Source organism: Gavia stellata, chromosome 7 (assembly GCF_030936135.1).
Source record: "Gavia stellata isolate bGavSte3 chromosome 7, bGavSte3.hap2, whole genome shotgun sequence".
Classification (NCBI taxonomy): Eukaryota; Metazoa; Chordata; class Aves; order Gaviiformes; family Gaviidae; genus Gavia; species Gavia stellata.
In genome coordinates, this window is record NC_082600.1 from 7917993 (window position 1) to 7931414 (window position 13422).

Genomic DNA, 13422 nt, shown 5'->3' on the forward strand with positions numbered 1-13422 from the left:
ATGGAGAGCACTGGAATATTTCTAGGTTGGGAAGCTGTTGTTTTGATTAAATAATTAACCAAAGTTCACCAAGCTTTCCTGATGAACTGGCATTGTCTGGAACGCTTATCTTTTTCTCTTGAAGTATTTTTGATACTTATACACCTTTCTTAAAACTTGCCTGCAAAATGGAACACAGTAAGCTGGCTGAGAACTGGACAGTGACAAGAAATATAATTATCACCTGTATTTTAGGTAGAACATGGCCAATACTACATCCCAAAACAAAATTTGCTGTTGCTATGGGTGGTTCATGCTACTGATTGTGTTATTTCAGACTATTTTCTCTTATTTGCAGTCTAATAACTCTAAGTCATATATTTGAGGTCTGCTTCCCGAATGCATTGCTTTTCACTGATCTTGTTGGTTTTTAGACTTTTCTAGCTTACCACAACCATTCTGAATTTTTTTCCTGAACTCTCCTCACCTTAGTCAGGCACAGGTGGCTTTGGCTTTTTTTTTTTTTTTTTTTTTTTTGCTTTCTTCTTTAATGTAGTACTTACTCTTCCCTCACCCGAGTCATTTGTTAATGATACAGACAGGCTGCTGTAGGACCTTGCTTGAACTGGCATATTAGCTTGACAGTGAACTACTTGTAACTGCTCTTGAAGTAGAGCAGTTATTCAACATCATGGTGATTTCCTGTCAAAAATATTTTTCTGAGATTTGTGAGAATGGAGATTTCCTGCTATTGGAAAATTGCTGATTCTCCCTTTCCAAAGGCATGAAGTATTTGTTTCCATCTATGGCAAATTCCAAGATACCATACATTTTTTTTTCTTTTTCTTTTCTTCCACTGGTGACTTCTGAACTGACTTTGAATTTGTTTAAAATTTGACATGATTTTCTAGCTGATAATTGAAAAAATGGCAACTCTGCTTTCAGATTTTATTCAAAAGTACAAATTTGTTTTTCTTCTCATAACTGTGCCTCAATTTTTTCCAAGTTTAATGGCAGCACTTGTATAGGAAGGTCCTGCTACATCAAGAAGAGCAGTGGGTAAATAGAAAAACTGTAGTACTCTAGATAACAGTACTATTTTAGAACTGAACTGCAAAGAAAGCACTGGGAAAACTTTAGACACTTTTAGGGTTTTTTTTTTCAGTTGGAAGTTAATTCTTTTGGATTCAGACAAATATTTAATGGCCTGTGATCATTTCTACTTCCATATCAGTCCCGTATGAATAATCACAAATGCTTAAAAAAAAAAAGTCTATTTAGTTTACAAGTTTAAAAGAATAATGACATTCATGACAGTTAAAGATATTCAGGTATTTGGAGTGAGGAAGTAGCTTGTACAAATCTCTGCTCTCTGATTGTCTTTTCAGAGGTGAGTGATCATTTTCATTTGTACTCACCTGATGTCAATTAGAATGCACTTCCATGTTTTCAGTGATTTAAAAACCTCATCTTCTGCAGAACAGGCTTCACACTATAACTTCTCTTGTTTTGTTATCTCAGAATGAAAATGTGGTATTTTCAGGGAGATTTTTTGCTTTCATGTTCACTTTAGATTGCGTTGGTTTCCATGTGTTAAACTCTTCACTAAATAGAAGATGCCCTTCCTTTCAGTACTCTTTTATCACTTCTACATCTGGTCTGTTTAAGATAATACATATGTGTGTTATGGCTGCTATAGACATACGATTTTAGTTATCTTTATGCCTTCTAAAAAAATAAATGTTTTTTTATAGGTCCTTGTTGCAACTACAATAATTATCCAGAATATTGGAGGTAAGAAACTTCATATGCGCAGTATTAACCAAGTCGAGTGTAACCTCTACAGTTCACAAAGTTCCACAAACACCAAAGGCAATGATGAAATGAAAGTGGTCTTAAGAGACTGATTAAAATTACAGAAAACTTAAAGAAAAGGCTTATGTGATCATGCTAAGCGGAAGTGCCGTAGTCATGGGGTAGATGGGGGGGACTTATGGGGTTTGGATTGTATGGCTGGTACTGCATCACAGGGTGTGGAGCACATCTATTATAGCTGGCTTTGCTAATTGGAAGGGGCTGAGGAAGCATAATCTCCTTTCCACTGTTCCATACATTTGCATCTGGTAGCTACATTTTATCATATCATGTGTTTTGGGTTTTGCTGTTGGAACTTGCTTCTGCATTTTAGTGATTTGTGTAACAACTGAATGTTTACTTAGCCATGAAGTTCATATGTTCTTTATTAATGGTAGCTTTTTTTTGTTAGTTCAATACCTTGTTTTTTGGGGGGGTAGTTTAGTTTGGCTGATGATCTGTTGTCGTATGCTGGGCTGTCCAGTTACATTATTCTTATTTTGTCTTCCTTGGTGCATGATATGATAAACTAACGCTAGCTGTCTTTGTATTAAAATAATCGCCTAAGCATTTAAACTCTTCCTCAGGTATGTTCACATACTTGACAGTTACTAAGTAGTAGTGCCCTTAGAAATTAATTTTCTGAAAGTAGACAGTGTTTAACAGAACAATTTTAAATTTTTTGGCCGTAAATGTTTTGGATACTTGAGGGAATTATGTGAAAGCTCCCTCCTGTCTGTCCCCTACCTCCAAGAAGATCCACATGTTCACATACATTGACAGAAGGAAACAGCACTCCAGCACTGTTCTTCTTCCCTTTAGGATTACCTGTCGAGTCCAGACAATTCAGTGATAGCTGGTTTTTGTCACTATGTAGAGACCTAGAACTAGACCAAGTAACTGCTTTTATGATAAAATAGGAATATTTTCTTACACTAAAAGCTCCAATAATAAAAACTGCCTAATTGGAATGGCTATAAAAACCCAAGCATTGATTTCAGGCAGGAGTGAACAACTTAATTCCAAGGTTAAGGATTATTTATTCATACAGGTTTTAGAGGATGTTCTGTAGCAATGAACAATTTTTAAAATTTCCTTTCCCATTTGAGTGGACCTCTAAATAAACAGTAGCAGAGAAGGAGGGATACACAATACAGGTTCTGGAGACTCTGGGATGCTGTACAAGACTCTGTGGTCAAAGGAAATATGACTCTCATTTTTCCCTCATAGCAGTTCATAACCTCCTCTGTGTCATTTTTAATAAAATTTGTCTCAGTAACTCTAGAGCCCCAAACTGTTGCATGCTGGATATTATCATACTACTTATTCTGTCTTCTGCAGTGGCCTTCTCTGCCAACAAGCTGGGCCTGGTTTGCCAACCAGTGGTTTTCCATTTAACTAGTTAAAAAGTAGGTTTCTGCAAGTTGAAATTCTTCTTTCAGATATTTTTAGTGACCTCATCTTGATGGAAGCTTTCAAAACTCTGTTTTGGTTCTTCTGGTTCCAAGGACAATATCTTTCATGTAAGAGAATGGTAGTAGTTCATGCATCCAGTATGTTCATTTGCAAAGATCAGTTCATTCCAAATGCGCTGAAAAGAGGAAGCTGACTTTTCTTCTCTGAATCAGTTCATGTATAGTAGTGCCCAAGCGTGCCCCGGTCTGTGAGGAAGGGTGATCTGTGGAAACGTGGGTTGCAAGTTGGGCCTCCATTGCACCTTCTTCCTTACAGAAGATGTATTGTGCTGTCTTTGCAAGGAGCTATCACAGCTTCTGTTTAGTATTTAGATTTCTGTTTGGGAACAGAGCTCCCAGCTGTCATATTTCTCTCTTTAACAACTGCCTTTGGCAGAGTCCTGTGATGCTGCAGTCCAAGCCGGCAGAGCAGCACTGCATCAGGAATCATCTTTGAAGATGACTATACTGCAGGCTAACAGGCTCTTAAAAAAAAAAAAAAAAAGGAGGGATGAAGAGTTCTCTTCACCTCTCACTGAGCGTTGACTCTTGAAGAAATGGGTAGAAAGAAAGGAAATCTTACTGTCTTTCTGGTCCATCTACAGATTTTAAATGGGAGTGGTGAAACTGTGTGGAGCACAGTTTGTCCTGAATGGGAGCCATGCTGGAATTAGGTGTAAAACTTACCCTTTCCCCTTAGTGCACTTTGGTAGGTGTTCCCCTCTTCCTGTTTTTCTGTCCGTTTGAAGGCACCAGCAGCACTGTGCCTGTTGGGCAGGCATCCAGGCTCTGTCAACATCTTTAATTTCAGAGTAAGGCTAAAAATAAAATTGTTTTCTGTTACCTCCTCCATCATCAGACCTGGGTACATTGCATCATACGGTATCTTATTTCAAAAGTGATTGGAGAGCATGAGATAATGAATGATGGTTTGTGATTAAAATAAGCAACTTTACTAGAGTTATTGTCACTGTCAGCATCTAGTCTGGGCTTTTTAAAAGTTTGGTCTGATCACTTCTAAAAATAATTTAACTGCGGAAGTGATTTACATTCATTTGTGGTGGAGAGAGCGTTTTAGTAATCATTTTAATATAGTTATTCTTTCCAATTTGTCATCTTTGCTTTTTTAAAAAGAAAACTTAAAGTGCAAATTTGAATTAGACATCCTAATTGCATACACTTACGGGTTTCTGTAGATAGCGGAGTTGATTCTTCTATTAGCAGAATACCCAAAGGAAAAAAAAAAGATTTTTGTACAGCTACAGGAAGGCACTAGTTGGTCAAATTTGGAAGTTAAAAGGTTAAAAAAAAAAAATTGATTTCAAGTACATTGCTTGGAATTTTAACATGTATCTCTAACATGAGTACTGAACTTCCCTGCAGATTTTTAATCGTCTCTTGGAACACTTTGTGTTATGATAATCCAAGTAACACAGATCAAATACCAAAATCCATTTAAGTACCAAGGATTAACTAAAGGATGCATCGGGATAATGCATTAACTTTGCAATACCCAAATGTAAATGAAGGTCATCTTAAAAACGGTGACTTAAAGACTTTATAGAACATATACAAATTCTTAGCATAGAGTGATTAAACCTTGAGAATATTTGCCTAGCTTTCCTTATATCAATATGTACTTGTTCTTGCAGTGTAGGTATTTGTTAATAAAGTGAAACCAAAAGGTTGAATGGGATGGCCTGACTTACTCATTTTTATATTGTTCTATTTGTCAGTATTTTGGCTCAATCCAGCAGCCCTTTAATCTAAGTAACTAGTGATAAGTTACACGTGAACTGCCTTGTTCTTGAAAGAGCCAGTTAGTGTGTCTGTGGAGTTGCAAAGTGGACACTAGAAAGGAAACTATGGAATTGCATGCTACCAGGCTGTTACTTTGTTCGTCCAGTCCTCCCGTCCCTTTCCTTTCACCCCAGGTCTGTAAGTGGGGTGATCTTCCAAATGTCCCTTTCTTGCCTGCCATGCAGAAGATCTCAAAGGATTTCAGACCTCATTGTCAAGTGCCCTCTAAGATGAGAGAGAGCCCTTGGGGCAGTTGTACGCCTGGAGGTGTAAAGGAGCGAGGGAGGCTGCTATGGAAAACGCTACGTTACATGACTCTGCTGGCTCTTTATGTAATCCTTCCCAGGAGCGACTGGAGTTGGACGGAGTCCCCGCTATTGTTTTAATAGTGTTGTGCTTCTAGGAAGTGATAGATGAGGCACAGTGGGCTGAAGCTGTGGCTTGGCGTCACGCAGCCCTTCCCCCTCTCCTGCCAGGGAACTTTTGTGCGCTTCCTAGATGCTTTCCGAAGGGGGGAAGGAAGATGGGAATTTCTCCTCCTGGAATTGTCCTCTCTGCGGATGTGACTGACAAGGAGGACAGTCCACAGCCATGTGTCCGAGAGAAAATCAGTAGGAATCTTAAAGCATACGTACTGAAGTTAGAGAAAGAATTATTTTAGCAAGGCTGGTGGAAAAATGGAGACAAACACAATAAAGTATTGCACAAGAGCAATGTGTTGTCTGTTGCCAACACTAACAAATCTTCAGCACTGAGGTCTAGCAGGAAGTATGCGGAGGGTTTTACAGCATACTTCTCTGGGCTGCGGGCTGGTATCAGCTGAAGGTCACGGCTGTAGGGAGATACGACCGGTCCCAGAGGGCCTGGTAGCTGTGATACACAGAAACATAAATTGAAACTGCTGAGAACATGAGTTTAATTATTTAAAATTTATTAGCAGTGGGATTAAGTGCAGCGGTAGAACCTGCAGTACAGCCGTGTAGCATAGGTGGTCTGTATGAAGATTTTTTGCAGCAGACTTTTCTTATTTTTTCAATTTCTTTCGACAGGCTGAGATACACAGGGGAATTCTCGTGCTGCGGATCAGTATGAGTAACTAGCCTGTCTTGGCTTGTACCCAAGCGATCATTGTAGTCATTCTTTGGAACTAAGCTTTCCAGACAGCTATCTTAATTTTACAAATAATTATTTGCTTTCTAATGTAAATACAGTTTAATTTCTGTAACTGGGTCTTGCGGACTTTGAGAACATGTGAATGGCAGAATATTGAAACAAAGGTATGTGTTTTTCTTCTTTGCAAGAATAATGAGGAAAAAAGATTGTTCTGTATCCCTGGAGCCCTGTTTTATCCTCGGGTCTGCCTGAATGCCATAGGGAGTAAATAGAAGTTACAGGATTAGTTCTGATGGGGGATTCAGTTCTTTAGCTGGATTTTACGGCCCGTTAACGCGGGCAACGTGACGGACAATGCACGAACCCCTGCTATGGGTGTAATACATGCTAAATATCTATTTGACATTTGGAGAGTTCGCCTTTTTCAGACTTCCCGAAGTAAATCAAGAGGCGCAACCCCAGGAAAGGGCACGTACTCCAATAACGGTGGTAGTGGCGGTGGCCAGCGGCGCGGGGCGGCGGGCGAGCGGGGCGGCGGCGCTCCCGCACCACCACCTGCTGGCCTCGCCCGGCCTCGCAGCCCCGGGCCGCCGTCCCGGGAGAGCCGCGGGGCGCCTCGGCAGCCTCCAGCCTTCTCCTGCTTTATTCCTTCCCCCCGCCCCCTTTTCTTTTTTGTGGGGTAAACAGTGAAATAGTTAACTTGGGGGGAGGTATATGTGTGCTCTCTGGGTGTCAGTACCTGTCAATGCTGTGCGTGGATTAAAGAAACCCGAAAACAAAGCTACCTTGTCTTACCAAGTTAATTGGGCATTTTTGTTTTGCAAATTATTTTTTTTTTCCCAGAGTTTATCCATTCTGACATTTCGCTTTAAAAGCATTTACAAAATTTTTCTCAAATTTAAATGGAGCAAAGATTTTTTGAGAATGGGGGGTGGGTGGGTATATCCTCCTTTTTGTAATCAGGGTACAATACTCTACAAACTTTGAAAATAAATGTATGGTGCCAATCATGGAAGAATAAAATACACCTTGTTACATGCTGAGACCTGCATCGTTAATACCTTAAGAAATTACTGAGCTTTTTTTAAGTATGGGAAATCTAATTCTGTTTTCAAACAAACTTGAATGTTTGTTTTCAGTGCAGTTTGCTTTTGACCTGAAAGCCTAATTATCCTTACTGATTCAAAGTGAGGATTTCCAGTGCAGAGCTGCCTTAATTAAGGGCAGGTTTGTCAGCTCCTGTACTAATTTAACAACTGATGACCCACGCTCTTGTGTTTTCGTATTGAAGTGAACGATTGTTGGAAGGTTTGATACTGTAAAGAATATTAAGCTTGCTTTAAATAAAAAAAACAACAAAAATCCCAACCTGCAGCTATACTTCAGGACGGAGTATATGATGAGCTATGTAGAAAACACTTCAGTTTTATTAGCATAACTGTTTAATAGCATCACTATTAGCATAATACAATTAACCTAATGAAGTTTTACCAAAATAAATCTGTTGCCTGTGTGTTCCCTGTGGAATAAGAAAGATTTTTATTTATTTAATTTTTTAATCTTGCCATAGGTAAGTTCCAGAGTAATTCAGGTAAAAGCTGAAGTTAGAAGGAGAGGGAGGCAGGGGTGCAGAAATTCACCAGGATGAGTGTCCATAATGTGAAGACTAGCAAAGAAGTTGACAACCTATTTCTGTTGTCAGAACTTTTCCATATCAACAAGCATTACATCTCCTTTCACACACTTTATTCTACCTCTGTATTTAAAAACAAACAAATGATCCCAACAAATTTACTTGGTTTTTAAGCTTCCACTAAGAGGAAATATTGAAGACAGTACATCAGCTAATTGGGAGACTTCTTAAAATCGAATATGTGGGGGATTCATTGCAAAATGAAAAGAAAAGGACATGTTCTTAAGGCCATATGATATGAGGGCTGAAACAGTTGATGGTTTTCAGTGGCATCCGTGCATCATTCCTGACGTTTCCATGACTTGAATTACTTGTAAGGAGCTCAATGCAATACTGAAGTACTTCCTATCTTGCTATTCCATTCTAATTATTTGACAGGAAAAACAGGAGCTTGCCCAAAATCCTCTCTAGTTTCACTTTCTTTCTTGAAATCCTTCCCTGCTTTCCTTTTTAACTTTGTCACATTGTTTGGATTAGGACAAATTGAATTTTAAACAGCCTCCATACCAGCAAAGGGGGACGCAAGCCCAGGGGTTTTGTCACATGCAGCTGCTATGAAAGATCCAGCTTGGTTGGGCTGGAGTGTGCAGTGACCGATAGTCTTTATTCTGCTATTTCTGTCTTTCAGCCTCTGATTTTTTCAGTATTTTGGGGAAAAACGGATCTTACTGACTGAACTCTTTAGAGGATGAGACTTGCAAGCCTTTTCATTTATCACACAGGCATGTGTGAGGAATATCTGTCTTATCTGGTATTCCCCCAGATGAGGATCAAGATTGCTCTGTCTACTTGTCCTGACTCCCAGATCGGCATCCCTCTTTTTTTAAGTAGGAGCTGAAGAGCTGGTGTGGCTGTATTGTTGCAGTCTACTTTTTCCCAGCCCCCTACCTTCTCCTCCTATGTGAAGTTTGGAGGGCAGCTTGGTTCCATTTTTGCACAGCGCTTAATAATGTAAGACATCTTTATAGCACTCTAATATGATCAGCTACAGTGGTAGATTAGGAAAAACCAACCAGAAGAGTTAGATTCAGTCCCTCCAATTAAATGATTTGAAGGGATTTATCACCAGGCATTTTCTAAGGAAGGTATAAATTATATGTTTACACATAAGTTTAATATACATATTCTCTTGCATCATTGCTGTGGACTTCAGCAATTGATCTTATTTTGGGTAGGATAATAAGGAAAAGTTACACTTCTTTTTTTGGTAACCAAAAAGCCACTCACATACTTGATTTTAAGTACCTCAGAAGAGGTGTTTTGGGGGCTATTTTAAAAACGTAACCTTGGCTTCTCTCAGGTAGGAGCACATATGCTCAGTGTTAAACAACACTGTAGCACAGTAAGGACATTCTGAATAATGTATGCATGGTATGTATATTTATAGAGAGCGATATCTCACGGTGGCACTCCAGGTTATAATAATGAAAGTGTAAAGCAATTACCCCATTTTATATTTTACAAACACCTTTTTTCTGTCAAAGAGCTAATACCAAGTTTTCAGAAGATGGTAAAGTGATATATGTATTTACAAATGTAATTTCTTGCTGCTTTCAAGACAGTGGTAAGCCTATTGAATAATAAAGTAGTAATACAATTTTGATTTCTGCTGAATACTGTTTTATAGCATTTCTGTGTCAAGGCCTATTGAGGAGTTCAAACCTGCTTAGTTAGTCAAGTAGGTCTTGGTACACACTGAAAATTATTTAAAAATAATGTAATATATGCAAATTCAGGACCTGAAAATTAGGAAACGACTACATGAAGGTTGCTCACATAGCCGTAGTTCAGCATTTGTTGCATCTGCATATTGCTAAAGCCTCAAACTACGTCGTCGTACACCAGTCGTTCTGCAGAAAAGCTGTCTCATTCAGTGCTAAAGATAGATGTCTCATGTTGCAAAGAGAAGGTGACGCAAAGAAAACATAACATTCTTTTTTAATTTAGAGGATGAGACTGGGTTGCAAGAGCCATGAGTTCTGCTCTCAGACACTGTGTGTGTGCAAGGGGGGTGAACTCTGAAGGGGATGTTGCTTCTGACATTTGCTAATTCCGTTTTGAATGCTTGACTTCTAAAGATGAATGTATGTTTATTGTAATTTTTGTATGTGATAAAAGGTGCCTTAAAAGTTACCCATTAAAACATTAAAATTGTTTTCAAAATGACAGAGGAAGCCAGTATTTCAAAGTGGAATAAATCAAAGCACAAGGTACGCTTTTTGTTGTGTTCACTTGTGTCACAGTTTAGCCTTGTGACTGTGTAATCTCTTCCTTCCGTTATACATTAAGACTGCCAAGGATAGCTGACGTTTGATTTTTACAATATAACTTGACACGGCTTCGGTTGTGGTGGGCGTCAGAGAAGTTAAGTAAAATTTCTTATTTGGAGCAAAGGATACATGACTTCTTGTCTGTCATACTGTATGCATTTTATTCCTACTTGAGATAATTTTTTCAAGTTGCTATGCCCTTTTTCAAGATGCTTCGCTGTTTGGCGTCAGCTTTAAAAAACAAACAAACAACGTTCCTTGCTCACTCTGTAGTGTGTTTCAGAGAGTTAAACAGGGGCTAGCGTCTCTTACTTCTTTCACACTGAGTAAAGCTACAAGGAGCTGTTGCTCTTGAGGAGAATTACAACTGTGTTTGTAAGTGAAGAAAAAGCAGGATTTGACTTTTAAAACTGTATTTAGCATGGGCGTCCTGCTCAGGTTTACAGATGAGATTCATGTCTTATCTCAGCATCAGGATATAAATAAAATTATTTATTATTTATTTTCTTCATCTTCTAGAACAAACAAGAGACTATAAACTGGGGAAAAAAAATCCTACTATGTGAGATTGTTTCCCATATGCCCGGAGAAAGGAAGAAAGATGCATACAAATGTTTAGCATGTGCAAGTTTCTTGGTGCATGATTGGTTCCCTACTTAGGAGTGGAATTCAGTGAAACAGGACTCCTCTTTTAAAAACAAAGAGTAAGCGCCCAACAAAGGATAAGTGGTCAAATGATTAGCCAGAGGCTAATAGGAATGCAAGGGAAGAGTGACAGATTGCATATTATGAGGAAATCTGATCTGGAAATTAATTGGAAGCTTTCTGCAGCTGAGGCTGCAAAAGAACTAATTTTGAAATCTTCCTGAAGGGTATAAATATATGTAAATTCTGACTTGCTTGTGTATAAAGTATTGTATAATACAAGAAGGAAGGCTAATGGATAAATAAAGTTGAGTTATAATTTAGAGGAATTTTCCTCCCCCCCCCTCAATTTTTTAAAAATTTGTCTTTGCTTAGGGTGAAATATGCATCTGCCTGTAGCTTAGGGTGAGAAATTGTGTTAATTTACTTATAAATTCTGGTGATTTAGAAATATGTGTGCTCTAAGTTTGTCTGGTTGAATCTACATTCTGTTGCATGCAAATAGGAAAGTAAAGTCAGGACAGCAGGTAAACACCTCACCAGACACAATCAACAGCTACATGTCAAGAGGGAAATACACTCGAATATTGGAAAAAACAGAGCTTTTAATTATGAAGAAGTGAATATTTCCTTATTTAGTGACCTACCAAATGGTTTTAATTTAACCTTGCGGTAGGTAGATGTCACTTTGTATTAACAGAATTCACTTTCTTTATAGAGACTACGTTACCTTTCTTCAAAATTTAACATTAACTGCTGTAGTACAGCAGTGTCTGAGTCCCCATGTTTTTTTAATGTTCAAAACATTCCTTTAAAAAAACCCCCACAAACTTACTCAAAAATCAGCTTATGGAAGTTTGTTGGTTTACCTTTTTAAAATTTATGTTTTAATTTTAAAGTGTTAATGAATACACCACGGTAAAATTCAAAATAATTAATAAATACAGAATAGTAAAACTTGGATACAACAGATAATTTTTTGTCCAGCTTTAAATGTAACTAAACTTTTGTTGGCATGTTATTAAAATTACTTGCTGCTGAAGGATGGAAATTAGTTTCATGTAGGCTTTGATATTCATTGAAGCTGTTTGTAAAGCTTCATTTTTTCTGAGTAATTCTCTGCTGTTTTTTCATTCATATAAATACTTGCTGTTTATGTAAAAGAAAAAATGACATGAACAGTATGTGAAGGTATCGGGTTAGTATAAGTTGTAATTTAAAAAACCTCTGCTTTATGCCTTTGATCATTTTATATAGTAAAGGAGAAAAGTGATACAGTGAAGTAGCTTTTGGATTTATGTGTATGCATCATTGCTTTCTTCTGAATAGAATTATAAACACTTAATTTCAAGTCAACACTCCTGTAAGAGTAACTAACAGTTTCTCTTCTGATTCACAGTTCTGTATGGTTTTGTACTTTATGTTGTTGTTGGAATCTTCTTAGTGGTGGGTTTAGCATGAGAAGCAGAGATCTATCACTGATAACCCTCTTACCTCCAAGGGCCAAACCATCCAGTATGTAACGAACCTTTAAAGTCCTATTCTTGTCTTCAAATTTCTGTCATAGATTTATTTAGTGCAACAGCAACTGAGCAGCAATAAAAACTGAGTCTTTAAAAAAAACTGTTGTATTGATAGAAACAGATCTTAATATTTACTCTCGTCATTAACAATGCCTTACAAAGAGTAAAGAGGAAGGTGAAGTGCTGGAGCTTTGTAGTCTGTCTCTAGCCTGTAGGTCTGTGTTCCCAGGTAAAAGGTCAGGCCTGTATTTTATATTGTTTTGCCTTTTAGTCCTTTGGATTATGTTTTCCTTGTTTCAAGACTCACATCGTAACAGTCTCTTTGGAGGCATTAGCTAATATCAGTACAATACTCTGGGATTTGCAGCTATTTTTAAAGGAAGCATATGAGAAAATAAATTCTGATTCTGGTGCCATGGTGTCTCATATATAGCTGAGATGTTCCAGTTGTAACCACTTTGGTTAAGCCATGCTAATTGTTACAACCAGAGATACTGGTATTCCTCTACTAAATCTGTTCTACTTCTGTTTGCAGCTATGTCATCTTATCTTTTAATTGTTAAGTCTGAACTTCCTGGTGCTGTTGCGGGGTTCTTAAGCGGAGATGAGAGTGGGTAAGGAAAAATGCTTCATACGTTCTGTATTTGTCTTGAAGAAGAAAGTGGTTCAGGACTGCTAAAGGAGATGGGTACTGACCCTTCCTTCTGATTTCACATGCTAAAAGAATTAGTTATGTACAGGAGTTCTTAGAACATGAAATGTATTTGGCATGTGAAGCCTTCTGCAGCACACACACACAGAGCGTGATTCTTTCCTCATAGCAATTTCCCATCAGACGACCTTAAAGTCAGTGGCAAAACTCCATCTACAGAAATCTCCATTCTGTAAAAATTTAAAAGGGGAAGCAGGAAGGGGACAGGAGGGAGAGGAGGAGAAACATTTAAACTGCTGTCATGTTATCACTTCACATATTTCAAAACCACAGTACAAAAACCGGCAGACATTTAAATTTAAATATTTTGTTGTCTTGCTCCAGTAATTGGACTTGTCTTGGGAAAAATGCCAGGTTTCCAGACTTGGTTTATAATTCC

The 13422-nt window shown here is 38.1% G+C and overlaps 1 protein-coding gene across 1 annotated transcript in view; it reads left to right on the forward strand.

Annotated features, from left to right (window-relative positions):
• The window catches only part of SLC38A6 (solute carrier family 38 member 6), a 43390-nt gene that overhangs the window by 7491 nt on the left and 22477 nt on the right, over positions 1–13422 (forward strand). The window contains exons 5-6 of the mRNA XM_059819391.1: positions 1734–1773; positions 12867–12945. Coding sequence (XP_059675374.1) covers positions 1734–1773; positions 12867–12945 — 119 coding nt within the window. The remainder of the gene's footprint in view (positions 1–1733; positions 1774–12866; positions 12946–13422) is intronic.